This window comes from Alosa alosa, chromosome 5 (assembly GCF_017589495.1).
Source record: "Alosa alosa isolate M-15738 ecotype Scorff River chromosome 5, AALO_Geno_1.1, whole genome shotgun sequence".
Lineage (NCBI taxonomy): Eukaryota > Metazoa > Chordata > Actinopteri > Clupeiformes > Clupeidae > Alosa > Alosa alosa.
Window position 1 is genome coordinate 32,345,859 of NC_063193.1, and position 21,616 is coordinate 32,367,474.

Consider the following 21,616-nt stretch of genomic DNA (forward strand, 5'->3'; position numbering starts at 1 on the left):
GTAGTACTATAACTAGCCTATGTAGTCATGTGTAGTGTGCACACTATAACTAGCCTATGTAGTCATGTGTAGTAGTGAAGTGCACACTATAACTAGCCTATGTAGTCATGTGTAGTGCACACTATAACTAGTGTAGTCATGTGAAATGCACACTATTAACTATGTAGTCATGTGTATGTATTCATGTATTCATGTGTAGTGCACACTATAACTAGCCTATGTAGTCATGTGTAGTGCACACTATAACTAGCCTATGTGGTCATGTATAGCAGTGAAACGCACACTATAACTAGCCTATGTAGTCATGTGTAGTAGTGAAACACACACTATTAACTAGCCTATGTCTAAGAGTCATGTGTCTGCCTCCTCAATACTGTTTATCTTTCCCTAGTGAACTAGCAGTGAGTTTGCATTAGGACGCAGACACAGAGGCGTTTCTGGTGTTCTGCAAGTTGTATGCAACGACAGTAACAAGTGCTTTGGCTGGTGAGAGTTTCTGGTGCTGACGGTAACAGCTGTGGAGCTAGCAGGTCGCGGAGTTCTTGTCGTGGCCTTTATTGAAATATATCCTTTAGTTTATATATCTTTTATGTAGTATCTTTATTCTGTGTAATATCATTGTTTTGTGAAACTGAAGTCTGTAGTATGTTCAGTGTGGGAAAGGAAGACTGGTTTAAGTGAAAGAGTAGGCCTGGCAGAAAATGGCGTAGACAAGGTTTGGTGCCAGGAAATGTAAGCAAAACCTAAAGAATGGCACAACCTAAAGAATGTAGGAATAACAGGATGAGAGGGCAAAGGTGAAGTACCATATATTACTTGGTCAGTTATCTGTAAACATAGAGTGTCTTGTCTGGGATGACTTGAAGGGGTATAAAGGCTGGACAACAGCCAGAGGATGTTATCAAGTCAAAGTCAAAGTCAAAGTCAGCTTTATTGTCAATTTCTTCACATGTTCCAGACATACAAAGAGATCGAAATTACGTTTCTCACTATCCCACGGTGAAGACAAGACATATTTTACCAATTTTAAGTCCACAGACAAACATAACATTCAAGTAAACAAAAAAGTAAGTAAATAAGTAAATAAGAGGGCACATATAATAATGAAAAAATAAGAGCAGCAAAATTTTGTTGAAATTGTGCATAGACAGTCAATAAAAAAACTAGTGCAAAGTCAGGCCAATAAGAGGCTTGGGTAGTTCTGTTTGACCTGAGTAATAAAGAAAGTGGCATAGTGGTGCAAGTTATGTAAGAGCAGCAGAAGTGTTGTGTTTTCAGGACAACAACACCAAGTTGTAAAGTGTACAAGTGTGCAAGTGTTCAAGTGTGCAAGTGGAGTAGTGTTATCTCACTTTCTTACTTTGCTTTCACTTACTTACTTGCTTCACTAATGCTCCGGAGTGCATTAAAGCCATCATCTGCAGTATACATCCACAGTGTGCCGACTTCTTTTGAGTTTGTATTATTTAATGTGGATTTGACACCACATTCTGCTTCTCTGCTCCTGTGCTGTGTACCATGAAGCAAGGAGATCTCAGCTCCAGACTCACTCGACACACAGACTGAGTCACAGCAGGGGCTGGGGTCAGCTCAGAGGTGTGTAGGACTGACGACACTGGACACAGGTGAAAGGCAGAAACAGGAGGCGGAGAGTAATTCATGACCCAAGATGGCCGCTCCTCTCCTTCTCCTCAATCTGGATTCATCAAGCCCTCACATGACCAGGGCAGTATAGGGCAGCTAGCTGTGAGAGCCTGCCTGTCTTTCTGTCTGTCTGCCTGTCTGTCTGTCTGCATGCACGCCTCCTGTTTAAGGAATCTAATAAGGCAGATGAGAGAATCTGTCTCTGTCTGCGTCACTCCACTTTAAGGGGCTCGAATGAGGCTAGATGAGAGAGTGTGTGTGACTGTCTGTATCATTCCTGTTTAAGGACTCGAGCGACAAGTGTGGCTCCAGAAAATCTGATGTAAAAGACCATGTTTGTGTCAGCTAGGGCGTTGTTGAGCTTGTTGTGTACATGAAAACAGTTTAAAGGGTGCAGACAATGTCACATACTCTGGAGTTTGAGTTCTATTTTGTCTTGTCGTGGTCATAGTGTCTGGAGTTTGAGTTCTACTGTGCCTTGTCGTGGTCATAGTGTCTGGAGTTTGAGTTCTATTGTGTTTTGTCATGGTCATAGTGTACAGTATGTGGAGTTTGAGTTCTATTGTGCCTTGTCGACGTTCTACTGGACAAGTTGCCACTGGCACTGGACTATGAAAGTCCACAGCTCTGTCACACCTGTCCTGTTGGCAACAATTTGTTTTTATCGCCTGAACTATAAATTGGCTTTTATAGGACAGCTATGACAGTGTGTCTGTCTGTCTGTCTGCCCACCTTCTGTTCAAGGACTCTAATAAGGCAGCTAGCTAGACAGAGTCTATCTGTCTGTCTGTCTATCTGTCTGTTTCTGTCTGTCTGTCTGTCTGTCTGTCTGTCTGTCTGTCTGTCTGTATATCTGTCTGTCTGTCTGTCTGTCTGTCTGTCTGTCTGTCTGTCTGTATATCTGTATGTCTGTCTGTCTGTATGTCTGTATGTCTATCTGTCTGTCTGTCTGTCTGTCTGTCTATCTGTATGTCTATCTGTCTGTCTGTCTGTCTGTCTGTCTGTCTGTCTGTCTGTATGTCTATCTGTCTGTATGTCTGTCTGTCTGTCTGTCTGTATGTCTGTCTGTCTGTATGTCTATCTGTCTGTCTGTCTGTCTGTCTGTATGTCTATCTGTCTGTATGTCTATCTGTCTGTCTGTCTGTATATCTGTATGTCTGTCTGTCTGTATGTCTATCTGTCTGTATGTCTATCTGTCTGTCTGTCTGTATATCTGTATGTCTGTCTGTCTGTATGTCTGTCTGTCTGTCTGTATCTGTCTGTCTATCTGTCTGTCTGTCTGTCTGTATGTCTATCTGTCTGTCTGTCTTTTATTGCATCATATTTCTCGTTCAATATCTCATAGTGGCAGAACAACGCAAGCGACAGAAAGGAAACAGAGCCAGGGAGTCCTGCTGAAAACGTTTAGGACATTGCAACTGAACACAATGTAATTAAACTGACTGCTTGCATCACATGTGGTTAGCATTGGGTGTCACTGTCCCCGACTAAAGCAGTGTACTATTTCTAAGCTGTGAGAGTGTGAGAGAGTGGAACAGGCCTGGGGTGCAAATGTGTGTTTCACCGCTGAAGAATCCTTTGAAGTTTCTCACTTGTTAAAACTGTAAACCTGGAGACGGTTAGGAGCTCCAGGGGTGTAGCCCTGCAAACACACATAGCCCTGCACACACGCATAGCCCTACAAACACACATAGCCCTACAAACACACATAGCCCTGCACACACACATAGCCCTGCACACACACATAGCCCTACAAACACACATAGCCCTGCACACACACATAGCCCTGCACACACACATGATGCACACCTGGCATGCCTGAGAAATACTCTCTCTGTACCTCACTCTCCCTCTTTCTCTTCATCTCTCTCTCTCTCCCTCACTCTCCCTCTCTACTCTCTCTCTCTCTTCCTCTCTCTCTCCCTCTCACTCTCTCTCTCCCGTCTCTCTCTATCTCTCGCTTTCTTTCTCTCTCACTGTTTTGTCCATGTAAGGGTGCACATGATGAAAATGTGAAGCCTGAGATTTCCCAGCATCCTCTGCGGCGCGGCTTCATGTTTTCGTGTGACTCCATCTGGCCGCTGTGATGACGAACCCTAGCTGAGAACCTCCACTCTCATTAAAATAGCCCCTGCTTGGCAACCCTGTTGATTCACTGCATAACAGACACCTGAGCAGGGCAGGGCAGGGCAGGATCTGAGTTAGAGCGCGTCTCGCTGCACACACGGAACACATCTCAAAAGCCTCGCGGAGTCATTAACACCTAAAGCCATATGCCCTCGCATCCTCCCTACCGCCCACACAACTCACAACACACTACACACACACTCACACAGCACACACAACTCACAACACACCACTCACACTACACACAAAACTCACTACACACACACACACACACACTCACACAAGCACACACAACTCACAACACACAACTCACACTATACACAAAACTCACTACACACACACACTCACGAGCACAACTCACGAGCACAACACACAACTCACACTACACACAAAACTCACTACACACTCACACAGCACACACAACTCACAACACACAACTCACACTACACACAAAACTCACTACATACACACCTCACACAACACACACTCACCTAAAGCCATATGCCCTCTCATCCTCCCCTATCTCCCACACAGCACACACCACTCACAACTCACACTACACACACACTCACACACTACACACAAACTCACTACATCCACACCTCACACAACTCACCCCACACTTAAACCCATATCCCCTCCCATCCTCTGCCGTCCACACAATTCATGCAACACACAACACACACACACACACACACACACACACTCACCTAAAGCCATATGCCCCCACATCCTTCACTGCCAACCAGACACCACACACAACTCACACCATGCATAACTCCACCCCACACACACACCTAAACCCATATGCCCCCACATCCTCCCTGGCTGAGAGACTCACAGTAGGCAGCGTGCTGAGACAGGCTCTGTTAGACATTTGCTGCCATTCCATACCTTCCAGTCCTAACACTCGTATTTTTACAAACTCAAATCCAACTAGTTCCAAAATGTCTCGCATTGAGATGGAGTAAGTCTGCGGAGTAAGTCTGTAGCGGTAACATGGAGTAAGTCTTTAGCTGTGTGGTGGAGTAAGTCTGTAGCGGTAACATGGAGTAAGTCTTTAGCTGTGTGGTGGAGTAAGTCTGAGGGGTAAGATTGTAGCTGTAGCCATGAGATGGAGTAAGTGTGGGGTATGGGGTAAGTCTGAGGGGTAAGATTGTAGCTGTAGCCATGAGATGGAGTAAGTGTGGGGTATGGGGTAAGTCTGAGGGGTAAAAGTGTAGCTGCACTGTAACATGGGGTAAGTCTGAGGGGTAAAAGTTGTAACATGGAGTTTGTGGAGTGTGAGGGGCCGAGGGCAGAGCCTGGTGTGGCTCGTAACCAGCACACTGGAGGCGCTGACGTCAATCCACATTCCCAGAAAATGAGGACCTACAGGAACCTCCCTCTCCTCAGGGTCCAGTGCTGTCACAGGGCCATGGGGGGTATAGAGGGGGGGCAGCGCAGGGAGGGAGGGGGAGGAGGACAGCGCAGGGCTGAGAGTTGTTGGGGCTTCACATCAGAACAGAACAGATGTGGAGTTCCGTATCAGGAGACCAGATCAGGTCTCCTCAGGGAACACAATCTAACAAGAACCAGATCTAACAGGAACCAGCTCTAACAGGAACCAGATCTAACAGGGGACCAGATATAACAGGAACCAGATCTAACAGGGGACCAGATCTAACAAGGGACCAGACCTAACAGGGGACCAGACCTAACAGGGGACCAGATCTAACAGGGGACCAGATCTAACAGGGGACCAGACCTAACAGGGGTCCAGATCTAACAGGGGACCAGATCTAACAGAGGACCAGATCTAACAGGGGACCAGATCTAACAGGGGACCAGATCTAACAGGGGATCTAACAGGGGACCAGATCTAACAGGGGATCTAACAGGGGACCAGATCTAACAGGGGATCTAACAGGGGATCTAACAGGGGACCAGGGGATCTAACAGGGGATCTAACAAGGGACCGCAGGCAGAGTGGGTGTTAACAACTGGACAGAGGGACCACAGTTACAAGAGGGCAGAGAAGAGTTGGACCAGACACACTAGTGTAATGGACCCGACTGGACACACATTTGTAACGAGAAAGGACAGGACCAGACATGCTAGGGCATTTGGACCAGACTGGACATCCAATCGGATAAGGCGGGGATCACATCAGCCAGCGGCAAGCGGCAGCGGCAAACGTAACGCAACGCTCAGACCATAATACGTTTTGTCTCGTTCCTAAGCAACACAAACATTACGCCAGCGTTGCCACCGTTCTGCTGCTGAACCATAGAGAACAATAGGAAAGCTGCCGCTTGCCGCTGGCTAATGTGATCCCCCCCTAAGGGTATGTGAGAGTGACTCAGAGAGAATCCACACACACAGCTTCACAGCCACAGAGCACAGGTGCTGCTGATGTCTGGCTGGACGCACACACACACACACACACAATTGACCTTGTCTGGAATTACAGAGCAAACTAAATTATCAACCACAGCTGCATCTGCAGTAGATATAGAAGCAAAGAGATCACATACACACACACACAAACACACACACACACAAAATGTAATTTAAAGGAAATGCCTGAAATCTGAGGTGTTCTTGCTGAGAACATGCAGGATATTTGTTCCAGCTGATGTGAGCCCAGTCTGATAGGTTGTGTTAATCCTGAGTGTGTGTGAGTGAGTTTGTGTGAGTGTGTGTGTGATTGAGTGTGTGTGACAGTGTGTGTGTGTGAGAGTGTGTGTGAGTGAGTGTGTGCTAACGCTCAGAGTTTATTTCGGTCTAACATCTCAACTGTGCTCACTTCCCACTGCTGTTGCCACAGTGACCCGGCTTAGCCTGCGTACACTGATGGCCTGTTCCAGCATGTCCACAATGCCCACTTCCTGCCTTCGAGCGCTTAATTTCCTGTTTGCATTGCATTTCACACAATTGTTCCGTGGGCTCATCAGTGGAGAACAGACAATCTGAGGACAGCCGATGGACTGCGGCTCAAACTGCCCTCTCAGCCCTGGGGTCAGCTATGTTAGATCCACTCACTAACCTGGAGTCAGCTATGTTATATCCACTCACTGCCCTGGAGTCAGCTATGTTAGATCCACTCACTGCCCTCTCAGCCCTGGGGTCAGCTATGTTACAGTAGATCCACTCTCAGCCCTGGGGTCAGCTATGTTACAGTAGATCCACTCTCAGCCCTGGGGTCAGCTATGTTACAGTAGATCCACTCAACTCCACTCACATTAGACACAGGCTTACATCACTACATCAATGTTCTATTCAGAGACTATGACTGATGCTTGACGACATGTATCTGTGACTGCATGTTTCTGTGACTGCATGTATCTGTGACTGCATGTATCTGTGACTACTTGTATATCTATCTGAAGCGTCATTAGCATGGTGGAGTCTGCGTGTATCTATCTAAAGCGCCGTTAGCATGGTGGAGTCTGCGTGTATCTATCTGAAGCGTTGTTAGCATGGTGGAGTTTGCGTGTATATCTATCTGAACCGTCGTTAGCATGGTGGAGTCTGCGTGTATATCTATCTGAAGCGTCGTTAGCATTGTGGAGTCTAAGGACTTCCAGCATGACGAGTTAGTGAGCAGACACGCAAAAAGGGGGCTCCGACTAACCTTTTCATATTTTTGAACTGAGCATGGTGGAGTCTGCGTGTATCTATCTAAAGCGCCGTTAGCGTCTGCGTGTATCTATCTAAAGCGCCGTTAGCATGGTGGAGTCTGCGTGTATCTATCTGAAGCGTCGTTAGCATGGTGGAGTCTGCGCGTATATCTATCTGAACCGTCGTTAGCATGGTGGAGTCTGCGTGTATATCTATCTGAAGCGTCGTTAGCATGGTGGAGTCTAAGGACTTCCAGCATGACGAGTTAGTGAGCAGACGCGCAAAAGGGGGCTCCGACTAACCTTTTCATATTTTTGAGCTGAGCATGGTGGAGTCTGCGTGTATATCTATCTGAACCGTCGTTAGCATGGTGGAGTCTGCGTGTATATCTATCTAAAGCAGTGGTCCCCAAACTTTTTCTTCCGAGGGCCAGCTTACTATGCCTGGCTGTAAGAGAGGGCCAGAGACTCGGAGTATATAAGTAACCATAAATAGCTTAGTGCCGTGAACAACAGCAGTCACCTTAGTTGAATATTCCATTACATTTAATCTATAGGCTTTTGCAATTTAATACCATTGTTAGCTGTGTTTATATTGCCATCATGCCATATCAGTGTAAAATGTAACTCAAATTAAATACTACTAATAAAAAGACTTTTGCATTCCCAAAAGGATTAGCAGGTAGTCCCAAAAGTATATTTCATTAAAAATGTGTGAACTCTGAACTCTGAAAATGTAAAGTTCTCAAACTATGAGAATTTTATGAAGTGCTGAAGTGGTCTGAAATGACCACCATTCAACATTTGAACAAATAAAAATAATTATCCCAGAAAGTCCCAGAAAAATGACTTGAATATAAGTTAGTTAGTTAACAATTCATTGATAAACTTTTAGAATACTTTGAGCACTGATGCAGTCAGCATAGGCCTCATTACATTGTTTGCAGATAGGCCTACATTTCATTCCGTTTTTGATGGCAAATGCGAAACAGCGCCTAAACAACCACCAGTGGACAAAAAGAGTATTACATGTGTACTGTTAAGACTCGCCATAGAGAATGAATGGGGGAAATTGCGGAGGTTATTCACCTTATTCAGCCCCGCCCATTTTTTTCCCCCACGTTGTCGTTAAACTTCCGGTCGGCTAGCTACGTCTAGTTAGCTTCATTGGGATAACACGGCAGAAGAGGATAGAGGCTAACTTACAGAACAACAGCCTCCAAAGTCAGTTTTTTTCCTAACTTCAGATAGGAAAGCTGTATAACAGAAATGTCTTAAGTCACCAAAATCCTAAATAAACGTTCCTAACTTTAGGATGACCCATAATATATGATGCCAGTGGAGTCTGCGTGTATATCTATCTGAAGCGTCGTTAGCATGGTGGAGTCTGCGTGTATACTGTATCTATCTGAAGCGTTGTTAGCATGGTGGAGTCAGCGTGTATATCTATCTGAAGCGTTGTTAGCATGGTGGAGTCAGCGTGTATATCTATCTGAAGCGTTGTTAGCATGGTGGAGTCAGCGTGTATATCTATCTGAAGCGTTGTTAGCATGGTGGAGTCAGCATATATATCTATCTGAAGCGTTGTTAGCATGGTGGAGTCAGCGTGTATATCTATCTGAAGCGTTGTTAGCATGGTGGAGTCAGCGTGTATATCTATCTGAAGCGTTGTTAGCATGGTGGAGTCTGCATGTATCTATCTGAAGCGTTGTTAGCATGGTGGAGTCAGCATATATATCTATCTGAAGCGTTGTTAGCATGGTGGAGTCAGCATATATATCTATCTGAAGCGTTGTTAGCATGGTGGAGTCAGCATATATATCTATCTGAAGCGTTGTTAGCATGGTGGAGTCAGGAGCGTTGTTAGCATAGCGTGTATATCTATATATCTATCTGAAGCGTTGTTAGCATGGTGGAGTCATATATTTCTAGCGTGGTATATCTATCTGAAGCGTTGTTAGCATGGTGGAGTCAGCGTGTATATCTATCTGAAGCGTTGTTAGCATGGTGGAGTCTGCATGTATCTATCTGAAGCGTTGTTAGCATGGTGGAGTCTGCATATATCTATCTATCATGGTGGAGTTGTTAGCATGGTGGAGTATATCTATCTGAAGCGTTGTTAGGGAGTCAGCATATATCTATCTGAAGCGTTGTTAGCATGGTGGAGTCTGTGTATATCTATCTGAAGTCTGCATATATATCTATCTGAAGCGTTGTTAGCATGGTGGAGTCTGCATGTATCTATCTGAAGCGTTGTTAGCATGGTGGAGTCTGCATATATCTATCTGAAGCGTTGTTAGCATGGTGGAGTCAGCATGTATCTATCTGAAGCGTTGTTAGCATGGTGGAGTCAGCGTGTATATCTATCTGAAGCGTTGTTAGCATGGTGGAGTCAGCATATATATCTATCTGAAGCGTTGTTAGCATGGTGGAGTCAGCTAGCATGTATCTATCTGAAGCGTTGTTAGCATGGTGGGAGCATGTATCTATCTGAAGCGTTGTTAGCATGGTGGAGTCTGCGTGTATATCTATCTGAAGCGTTGTTAGCATGGTGGAGTCTGCATGTATATCTATCTGAAGCGTTGTTAGCATGGTGGAGTCAGCATATGTATCTATCTGAAGCGTTGTTAGCATGGTGGAGTCAGCGTGTATATCTATCTGAAGCGTTGTTAGCATGGTGGAGTCAGCGTATATATCTATCTGAAGCGTTGTTAGCATGGTGGAGTCTGCATGTATCTATCTGAAGCGTTGTTAGCATGGTGGAGTCTGCGTGTATATCTATCTGAAGCGTTGTTAGCATGGTGGAGTCTGCATGTATCTATCTGAAGCGTTGTTAGCATGGTGGAGTCAGCGTGTATATCTATCTGAAGCGTTGTTAGCATGGTGTAGTCTGCGTGTATCTATCTGAAGCCTGTGGTGGGTGGGTGTTGTCCTGACCTGATGAAGTAGCAGCAGAAGATGAGGCTGAGGACGAAGACAAAGATGCCTGTGCCGAAGATCACCATGTAGATGTTGAGTGGCAGGTCGTGGAAGGTGATGGGTGGTGATGTCATGGTGCAGGTTCTGTTGGAGTAGATCAGGCCTAGACCACAAAAACAACCTGAGAGACGAGAGGAGGAGGAGGAGGAGGAGGAGGAGGGGGGGGGTGAGGAAGAGAAAGAGGAGGAGGAGGAGGAACAGAGTAGAAGAGGGAGGAGGGGGAGAGGAGAGGAGGAAAATGTGAATCATCAATTTGGATTTCATTCAAGTTCAGAGGCAGAGTCAGACAGACAGAGAGAGAGACAGATAGACAGACAGAGACACAGAGAAAGTAAATACACACTGTGTATGTACTGTATGTGTGTGTGTGTGTCTGTATTTTGATTATGTATGTGTGTGTGTGTGTGTGTGTGTGTCTGTGTTTTGATTGTGTATCTATGTATGTGTGTGTGTGTCTGTGTTTTGATTGTGTGTACAGTATGTGTGTGTGTGTGTGTGTGTTTTGATTGTGCATGTGTGTCTTTTGGACTCTTTTGGAATCTTTTGGACCCAGACACAATAAACACCCCTCCCAGGATGGCCGCCCTGCTCTGAGACATCACGAGAGGGAGCAGATCTGGTCTGCCTGACGTCTGGACCCCTACGCCGCTGAGATGTGTGTTTGTGTGTGTGTGTGTGTGTGGGGGGCTTGTGTGTGCGTGTGTGTGGGGGGGATGTGGGGATGTGTTTGTGTGTGGGGGGGTGTTTGTGTGTATGTGGGGGGATGTGTGTGTGTATGTGTGTGTGGGGGGTGTGTGTGTGGGGGGGGGGGGTGTGTCAAAGTCAAAGTCAAAGTCAGCTTTATTGTCAATTTCTTCACATGTTCCAGACATACAAAGAGATCGAAATTACGTTTCTCACTATCCCACGGTGAAGACAAGACATATTTGACCAATTTTAAGTCCACAGACAAACATAACATTCAAGTAAACAAAAAAGTAAGTAAATAAGTAAATAAGAGGGCACATATAATAATAATGAAAAAATAAGAGCAGCAAAATTTTGTTGAAATTGTGCAATTGTGAAATTGTGTGTGTGTGTGTGTGTGTGTGTGTGTGTGGGGGGTGTTTGTGTGTGTGTGTGGGGGGGGATGTGTGTGTGTTTGTGTGTGTGTGTGTGTGTGTGGGGGGGTGTTTGTGTGTGTGTGTGTGTGTGTGTGTGACAAAGGAAGGCTATCAGTGCTTCACACAGCTGCTTTATCCTCCCTGGTAGCTCACACACCGCAGACTCACTTCACAGCACAGGAATGCAGGGGGAGTCTGGCACCCTCACATGTGTGTGTGTGTGTGCATTTGTGTCCCAGTGTATGTGTGTGTGTGTGTGTGTGTGTCCTGTCACCAGGCAGTATTTCCCTCTGGATGTGTTCATTGTTGCAGAAGAAGAATTGCGAAACCAAGTCAACAGTCAATGCCAACGCCTCACATTTCAGCTTCCTGGCACACACACACACACATGTATGCATGCACTGGAATAACTTCCCACCAACCTAATAAAAATCTGCACGTTTTAAATCCACCAATGTAATAACGTCCCACCTACGTAATAATTTCAGTTATTACGTTGGTGGGAAGGTTAAAAAGTTAATGTAATCATTTTCCACCAATGTAATTAATCACTGATTTAGTGAAATGCTAAGATTATCTGTTTTATCAACTGTAAGGGTATAGTTTTCAACAATTGTCACCATGTAAACCAATCTCATGACCATGTGTGTGGATAAGAACATGCTCCTAACTTTTGAATCAATAATTTTTCTGTCAACCTGGACCCTAAATGACATGGAAAAAATCACAAGTGTTCGACTGAATATTTACAGGGCACACAGGAAAACTTCAGCATAGGTATTTCCATGTAAGGCAAGCATCGCTCAAGATGACTGGCCGACTCTCAGCAATTAACCAAAGCGTGGGACAGTCCTGTTTTCTTGTATGAAGAGTAGAAACACTTTTAGCTCCATTTGTTAAGATGCTACATCATGTTTGTGTGTCTGTCTGAATATTGCTAAGAAGGAGAACATGGCAAGCGTTTTGCAAATGAAATGAGGCGTTGTGCGATGAAATGAATCTTCTAACGATCAGTGGCGTTCCCATTGGTCTTTAAAAGCCCTGAATTTATGAAAATGAGGGGGAAAATCAAGGCCTTGAAAATGTTTGACATAAATAGACATACTGTAGGTAATTAGTGTTTCCTAAATAGACATACTGTATAATTAGTGTTTCATAAATAGACATACTGTAGGTAATTAGTGTTTCATAAATAGACATACTGTAGGTAATTAAAAGTGTTTGCATTTCTATATGTTCTGTTAGAGAAGGCAAGAGAACTACTTTGTCAGCCATCACTGAACCATAGCACAATTGATACTGTAAGCGTTGACACATTCAAGTCCTTCTCTTTTTTAAATGTTGTCTCTGAGTTTCTGTAAAGCTATAAAGTTATTGTAAACAATTTGTAACAAGTAACCTCGATCCATGTCTTAAACTGTTGGGTCTTTGAATTTGAGGGTATTGGACCTCGGAAATCCTTGAAAAGTCATTGAATTTTAAGAAGGTGTGGGAACATTGGGTCAGATTAAATCTCTACAGGGTACGTGGTTCAAACTGATTAACTTTAAATACAGACAAACGGCACATTATTCTTTCTGAATGACCACTTTCCTGAAACCTACAAATAACTGAACTACACAAACTAGTCATGTTGCTCTTTAAAAAAACAATGTTATTACATTGAACTAACATATTTTGCCACAGCACTGAATATCAGAATTATGTAAGATGAAGATTGGTTTAGATGGTGACAATTGTTGACAACTATACCCTTACAATTGATAAAACAGATAGCATTTCACTAAATCAGTGATTTATTACGTTGCTGGGTAACTTTTTTTAACCTTCCCACCAACGTAATAACTTCCTGCAAACGTAATAATTATTGGATTATTAAGTTAGTGGGAAGTTATTACGTTGGTAGGTTTAAAACATGCAGATTTGTATTACGTTGGTGGTTTATTACGTTGGTGGGAAGTTATTAGGTTGGTGGGTGTTACAATGCACACACACACACACGCCTAAACACACATATACATACAGACAGACATACACACACACATACTCATCTCATGACAATCCCTGTCTGTCTCCTCTAAACAAAAAGCAGTCACGAAGTATTAATGCTTGAGATCCGTTGATTTCCCAATCCACTCTTCCCGAGGCCTCTGAAGTCGTTTATCTGCCGGCAGCCGTGACAGTACTACGGGACAAATCTCAATCTGAACGCTCCGAGTCTGAAGTGACTGAAGAAGGAACAGAAATTCAACAGAAGTGGAAAACGCGCCACATCTGTGTGCGACTGCTAGAGCCGCCCGATGGAGAATCGATAAAGACCCCGGGTCATCTCCCCGTCACAAATGAAGCGGTCAGTCTTCTCATCCACCTCATTTCAAACGTCAGTGAGGTTTCCCATTCATCACCAAAATCCATTATCCCACACACACACACACAAAACCAGAGAGAAATGATAAAATAATGACTTGTGTCTGGCAAAAGGCCTGTTCAGTAGAATATCATTTAGCATTGTTTGAGTTTCCTCTAAATAGAAGTACTGGGCCCTGGTCTAGATGCTAGTTTAAGTGCTACTGGGGACTGTGTGTGTGTGTGTGTGTGTGTGTGTGTGTGTGTGTGTGTGTGTGTGTGTGTGTGTGTGTGTGTGTGTATGTGTGTGTGTGTGTGTGTGTGTGTGTGTGTGAAGAAGAGAGGAATAAAAGGGACGATGAGATGAAATGCTTTCAGATAATAACAGCTTTCTCGGGAGCAGCACTGCATGACTCACCACACAAACCACTGATTGCTGGAGAAATCAGAGACAACAGGCACACACACACACACACACACACACACACATACACAGTACCAGACACATACAAACAGGCATGCGCACACGCACACACACACACACACACACACAGACTTTCACCACACCCACCAACCATGCTGTCATGGGAGCGTGTTATATTTTTTAGAGGGTGGAGATCATCTCGGGGACCCACATCTTCTGTGAAGTGGTGAGGTGTATGACCCCTTCTCTGCAATAAGTGTGTGTGTGTGTGTGTGTGTGTGTGTCTGTTCATAAGTGCACACACACTTTCCCAGGGTGGAACACACTCTAGGATAGATCCAGCAGATCCGTGTGTGTGTGTGTGTGTGTGTGTGTGTGCATATAGTGTCTTCAGGTGGGTCTAGGTGTTAGCATCTCTCTAGGTGCTAGCATATAGTGTCTTCAGGTGGGTCTAGGTGTTAGCATCTCTCTAGGTGCTAGCATATAGTGTCTTCAGGTGGGTCTAGGTGTTAGCATATCTCTAGGTGCTAGCATATAGTGTATTCAGGTGGGTCTAGGCGCTAGCATCTCTCCAGGTGCTACTCTAGAGTGTGGGTCTAGGTGCTAGCATATCTCTAGGTGCTAGCATATAGTGTATTCAGGTGGGTCTAGGTGCTAGCATCTCTCCAGGTGCTACTCTAGAGTGTGGGTCTAGGTGCTAGTTTAGAGTGTCTTGCGTCTGGGTGCTAGAATTAGGCTACTGCTAGCATGTGCTCTAAAGGTGGTTGCTTACTGGGTGCATGTGTTTGGGAAATAGGAAACTGCTATCAGGTCTCTAAAGATGGCCCTTACAAAAAATGACTTTAGTTTGTCAAGTTTCAAAATAGTTAGATTTTTTTAAAGTATAAAGGAATTCCTTGCAGAATATGTAACAATGCAGTATGTTGGACATGGCAAAATCGTACTGTAGTAATGCAGTATCTTGGACATGAAACAACATTGTACTTCAGAAAAATTGCAGTTAGCGGTTTTCTGTCTCATAACTGTAGGGGGAAGCTGACTATGGGAAAGGACCAGGCCTAGATCTAGAATAACTCTGATATGTAGATCTAGAATAGCTCTGATATGTAGATCTCAAATAGCTCTGATATGTAGATCTCAAATAGCTCTGTTAAGTAGATCCTGATTTCTGACATTCACATTGGTTGAAGTTCTCCTGAACTGGTCTTAACCTTTGGAACCTGTCTGGTTCAACAATGCCCTTCTCAGCTCTGAAGCTGACTGTAGCCAGAGCAGATAGGGCTCTGCCTGAGGCTGCTTTGTGCAGATTCCACGTAGAGAGAATGCAGAAGTAGAATGTGGAACAAAGAAGCCTCCCATGTGCTAGATTTCTAAGAGTTTCAGAGGCAGATTAAGATCCTGTATGCATGCTCCCATTTCTCGCATCACTGAGATGTGTATCCACACACACACACACACACACACACATCCTTCTGGCAAACACATTATGCCTACTCACACACACACTTCTGATCTGAAAGATCTGACAAGCCATGCTTTGTTCACACCCACCTCCTGCACGAATGTGGGTCACACTGCTGAGATGCTGCGTGAGTGAATGTGTGTGTGTATGAGTGAGTGTGTGTGTGTGTGTGCATGTGTGTGTGCATGAGTGAATGTGTGTATGAGTGAGTGTGTGTGTGTGTGTGTGTGCATGTGTGTGTGTGCGTGAGTGATTTTATGTGTGTGTGCATGTGTGAGTGCATGTATAAGTGAGTGTGTGTGAGTGAGTGCATGTGTGCTTTGGGTACCTTTGAGTGAGAGTGTGCGTGTGACAGAGTGTGTGTCTATCTGCTCACAGTGCAAGCCCAGCATGATGACATCTGTGACGTTTTCACATGGAAGTGGCGTTACCCCAGCAGCATATCAAACACAGTTTCCTGGTTACCCCAGCAGCATATCAAACACAGTCTCCTGGTTGCCATTAGACATGAGGACTGGTTTAGTTCCTGTTGCTTTGGTAACGATTGGTGGGGCATTGTGACTGGTGATGTCCTTAATCCTGTGTTTTAATGAATGTGTGTGGTGTAGATTAACTCTAAACATGGGCTGGACTCACCAGTCAGTCGGCCTAGTGGGCATGAGTATTGAGTACTGACTATGTGCGGGGGCATTTAGTGGGCATGAGTATTGAGTACTGAATATGTGCGGGGGCATTTAGTGGGCATGAGTATTGAGTACTGACTATGTGCGGGGGCATTTAGTGGCCATGAGTATTGAGTACTGACTATGTGCGGGGGCATTTAGTGGGCATGAGTATTGAGTACTGACTATGTGCGGGGGCATTTAGTGGGCATGAGTATTGAGTACTGAATATGTGCGGGGGCATTTAGTGGCCATGAGTATTGAGTACTGACTATGCGCTTGAGGGGCATTTAGTGGGCATGAGTATTGAGTACTGACTATGTCTTGGGGGGCATTTAGTGGCCATGAGTATTGAGTACTGACTATGTGGGGGGCATTTAGTGGGCATGAGTATTGAGTACTGACTATGTGCGGGGGCATTTAGTGGGCATGAGTATTGAGTACTGAATATGTGCGGGGGCATTTAGTGGGCATGAGTATTGAGTACTGACTATGTGCGGGGGCATTTAGTGGGCATGAGTATTGAGTACTGACTATGTGCGGGGGCATGTACAGTACGTGTGTATGCTGTGTGTATATCTCACTGATGTTGTTTGGGCTATAGGCTTCAGGGGCAGACTGAGTGATACAGCCCCCAGCAGTGTGTGTGTGTAAGAGAGAGAGTGTGTGTGCTGTGCGTGTGTGTGTACCAGTGCTGATGTTCGGGCTGTAGTGTGTGTGTGCCTGTGTGTCAGTGCTGGTGTTTGGGCCGTAGACTGAGCAATGCTGCCCCCAGCAGAGTGTGTGTGTGCCTGTGTGTGTGTGTGTGTGTGTGTGTGTGTGTGTGTGTGTGTATCAGGTGTTTGGGCCGTAGACTGCGCAATGCCGCCCCCAGCAGAGTGTGTGTGTGCCTGTGTGAGTGTGTGTATCAGGTGTTTGGGCCGTAGACTGAGTGAGTCAGGTTCTGCCCCTTAGAGCGTATTTGAGCTCTACGTGGCATCAGCCAACCAGTCCGACTCCGCTCCACTGACCTCTATCTACAGTCTCGGGCGCATGCCAAGTTGCCGTGGCAACAGTCCCCACTTCTTCTGACAGCTTGCGTTCTCTGGATCAAGATCGAGAAAAACGAGTCTACACAGATGTTGTCCCTTTCCTCCCTAAAACTGCCACTGCCCTGTTCCCCAAGCAGAGTTCTGAGTGTGTGTGTGTGTGTGTGTGTGTGTGTGTGTGGTGCCCATCCCACTCTATCTGAGGGGTAACCTTCTCCCACTCCTCCAATGCAGTCAGGCAAGCAGCAGGACCCAGTGGCACCTACCTGGAGCCACCCAGCTACACTGGCTTCCTGACACACGCTCACCTGCTACTAGACTTCCATGTGATCGCTAACGTGTGGGGCAACCTGAAGGCCAACGTGTTGGGCAGTGTGAGCGCTAACATGTTGGGGAGTGTGAGCGCTAACGTGTGGGGCAGTGTGATCGCTAACGTGTGGGGCAGTGTGAGCGCTAACGTGTTGGGCAGTGTGAGCGCTAATGTTGGGGGGAGCTGTGGGGCTGTCTGCACACTGTCCTTGAGTCAGTCATTAGGCCACTCATAAAAGCCCAGTCATGAGGCCCACTGTCAGAGCTCCTCATTGCATTAAGTTCCAGGTGCTCATCAAACATACTTCCAGCTGCGGACATACAGCATCAGAGATCAGCCAGGGAACATGAATAAAGCTGTAGGCTGCCTATTATGTCCATGCAGGCGTACAGCATCTGAGATCAGCCGGGGAATATGAATAAAGCTGTAGGCTGCCCATTATGTGCATATACTTTGGATGTATGTTTATGTTCAGTGGCTGATCAATACACACACAACAGACCTACACTGGAGTTCCACCTCAGTGGTGGCTATTAAAGGAGGAGCAGAGACTCCTGGTTCAGTGTTGGCTATTAAAGGAGGAGCAGAGACTCCTGGTCCAGTGTTGGCTATTAAAGAAGGAGCAGAGACACCTGGTCCAGGAGGAGCAGAGACACCTGGTTCAGTGTTGGCTATTAAAGGAGGAGCAGAGACACCTGGTTCAGTGTTGGCTATTAAAGGAGCAGAGACTCCTGGTCCAGGAGGAGCAGAGACACCTGGTTCAGTGTTGGCTATTAAAGAAGGAGCAGAGACACCTGGTCCAGGAGGAGCAGAGACACCTGGTCCAGGAGGAGAAGAGACACCTGGTTCAAGAGGAGCAGAGACACCTGGCCCAGGAGGAGCAGAGACACCTGGTTCAGTGGTGGCTATTAAAGGAGGAGCAGAGACACCTGGTTCAGGAGGAGCAGAGACACCTGGTTCAGTGTTGGCTATTAAAGGAGGAGCAGAGACACCTGGTCCAGGAGGAGCAGAGACACCTGGTTCAGTGGTGGCTATTAAAGGAGGAGCAGAGACACCTGGTTCAGGAGGAGCAGAGACACCTGGTTCAGTGTTGGCTATTAAAGAAGGAGCAGAGAGACTCCTGGTCCAGTGGTGGCTATTACAGGAGGAGCAGAGACACCTGGTCCAGGAGGAGCAGAGACACTTGGTTCAGTGTTGGCTATTAAAGGAGGAGCAGAGACACCTGGTTCAGTGTTGGCTATTAAAGAAGGAGCAGAGAGACTCCTGGTCCAGTGGTGGCTATTAAAGGAGGAGCAGAGACACCTGGTCCAGGAGGAGCAGAGACACCTGGTTCAGTGTTGGCTATTAAAGGAGGAGCAGAGACACCTGGTCCGGTCCAGGCGGAGCAGAGACACCTGGTCCAGGAGGAGCAGAGACACCTGGTCCAGTGGTGGCTATTAAAGGAGGAGCAGAGAGACTCCTGGTCCAGTGGTGGCTATTAAAGGAGGAGCAGAGAGACTCCTGGTCCAGTGGTGGCTATTAAAGGAGGAGCAGAGACACCTGGTTCAGTGGTGGCTATTAAAGGAGGAGCAGAGACTCCTGGTTCAGTGGTGGCTATTAAAGGAGGAGCAGAGACACCTGGTCCAGGAGGAGCAGACACACCTGGTCCAGGAGGAGCAGAGACACCTGGTCCTGGCTCAGTGGCTGTTTGGCCATCAGAGACTATCAAAGCACCAGAGCTGGGAGGATAGAGGTGAGACATAAGCAAGAAATAACTGCCACTGCTTTCTTAATCAACCTAATCCAGGCATTTCCTCTCTCTCTCCCTCCCTCCCTCCCTCCCCTCTCTCTCTCTCTCTCTCTCTCTCCCCCTCTCTCTCTCTCTCTCTCACACACACACACACACCAGACCGCATGACACCAGCGGTGGCAGATTGTGTGTGTGTGTTTGGAAAGTCACTGTGCATATCATTGTGCACATAGGCAGCTGGGGAAAAGAGCTTTCTCTGACAAAAACAACCCTGACATGCAGTCTCTGTAGCAGATATAGATTAGTCTACCAGAGCATGTAACAGATAGGTTACCACAACATATAACAGAGTTCCAGTCAAGCCAACACATTTATAAAATCAAAGCTAAACTTTGGACCAAATAATAACCTTGAACACACCGCCATACCCATCTCCTCTTCTGACAAACACTATCAAGGTCCAAAGCTATATCATAATAATCATGAACACACACACACACACACACACACACACACATATGATGAGAACATAGAACATTAAGTGTGACAGTAGATGACATTAAATGATGTCCTAATTAATCACTAATTACAAACTATGGCATCAAAACAAATAAGGACAGGTAGGCCTAATTGAGCTAATTAAATAAAAGTAACACAGTAACGTCAAGTCAGCGTGTAGCCTATGGCTGCTTGCAGACAACCAACCCTCAGTTAAGTAGCCTAATAAGTTGCATTATTTCCCATGATCTCCATCTTGTTTTTGTCCACAACTTTTGCTCAAGTCCTCGACATGGCACTGCCATGATGGCAATGATTAGGCGATCTTTCCCCATACACTCATATCATCCACAACGCAAGGTCTTCTTACCGTTACACCACTGGAAAGAGTGCATCAATGGAGCAAGCAGGCTCGGTTCGGCTCGGGTCTGGACGGAAGAGGGATGTTTATAAACAAAGAGCCCAATGCCCTTTGTCAGACCTATTAATATCTTCCGTTATCACGACAAAAATCGCCGAGCGAACGAATAAACACGCCCTTTCATATAGCCTACTCTACACGCCTAACACTAAAATCATAAACAGTGCGCTATTATATTCAAGTAGCCTTTTCCAAATACGCGCTTTCCACACAACCGAGCTACCGTTAGCTTTAAGTTGTGCTCCACAAGGGACGTGGTAACAACGTTATTGTTTACACGGTGGCACATGACTATGAAAATAAACTCGTGAGATGGTCGCGTTTCCCCTGCGTATCCATTTGTTTGAGGTGTCAGGCAGTTCTCTGTATGATCGCTGATATGACAGCTACGATGGCAGTTACATTACAGCAATCCTGATTTCCATTGAGGAGTGTAGACCATGCTGTTACTTCCCACCCCCTCAACGACGAGAGACAAGTAACAAGACCAATGAAATGAGTCTTTTCATCCTACGCACTCCAGGTCAGTGTAGACTAGGCTACACAACAGTGATATCTGTTCAACCTATTTACCTACAACGAGCTCTACTCGCATTCACACACAGCTTTACGCATCGATAGGCTTATAATATACTCTTGTAATAGACGTTCGATATGGAAACAAAACTCAGTTCAATGGAGCAGACTAGGCTTAGAGAATGGAGTTAATAGAATGAAATAATAGAAATGGTGTAGGCCTACCAAATCAATGCCAAATTAAGCCCTGGTCAAGTTTGTTCATATGAAAACTGCACAATTGTGTGCCTGAAAATGAAGTGGGGTGGGTGTAGACGAAGTAAACTACAGCTCTTTTCCACTTGTCTGTGAATGTGTAAAGAGAGAAATCTTCTGAATGAAAACTTGATAAATAGGACCTGCACTGACAAGTCCTAAAGAGGCTGACTGCTGCCCTCTCTTGACCACTAAGAGCCGGAGGAGGACCGATAGGGAAACCCTCCATCAGATGGGTTCCCCAGGGGAGGTTCTTAAGAACGGGTTCCTCAGAACAGGTTCCCCAAGTTCGTCTGTCTCCCTCAGTCAAACAAACTGGCAGAGGAGGTTCTTGGACACAGCAGTGTAATTGCCAAAGGTCTAGAACCGAACGTTAAAGGTCTAGATCTTCAGGTGGAGAACCGAACGTTAAAAGTCTAGATCTTCAGGTGGAGAACCGAACGTTAAAGGTCTAGATCTTCAGGTGGAGGCTTTGAACTGGATGGAGAACCGAACGTTAAAGGTCTAGAT

General features: G+C 45.7%; 1 protein-coding gene across 2 annotated transcripts in view; it reads right to left on the reverse strand.

Annotated features, from left to right (window-relative positions):
* Positions 1-20,774, reverse strand: part of rnf122 (ring finger protein 122) — a 27,234-nt gene extending 6,460 nt beyond the window's left edge. For both annotated transcript variants that reach the window (XM_048244271.1, XM_048244270.1), the window contains exons 1-2: positions 20,285-20,774; positions 10,311-10,473 (exon numbers count right to left, since the gene is read on the reverse strand). In XM_048244271.1, the coding sequence (XP_048100228.1) occupies positions 10,311-10,473; positions 20,285-20,309 (188 nt within the window). In that variant the 5' untranslated portion in view covers positions 20,310-20,774. The remainder of the gene's footprint in view (positions 1-10,310; positions 10,474-20,284) is intronic.
* Between the last annotated feature and the right edge of the window lie 842 nt (positions 20,775-21,616).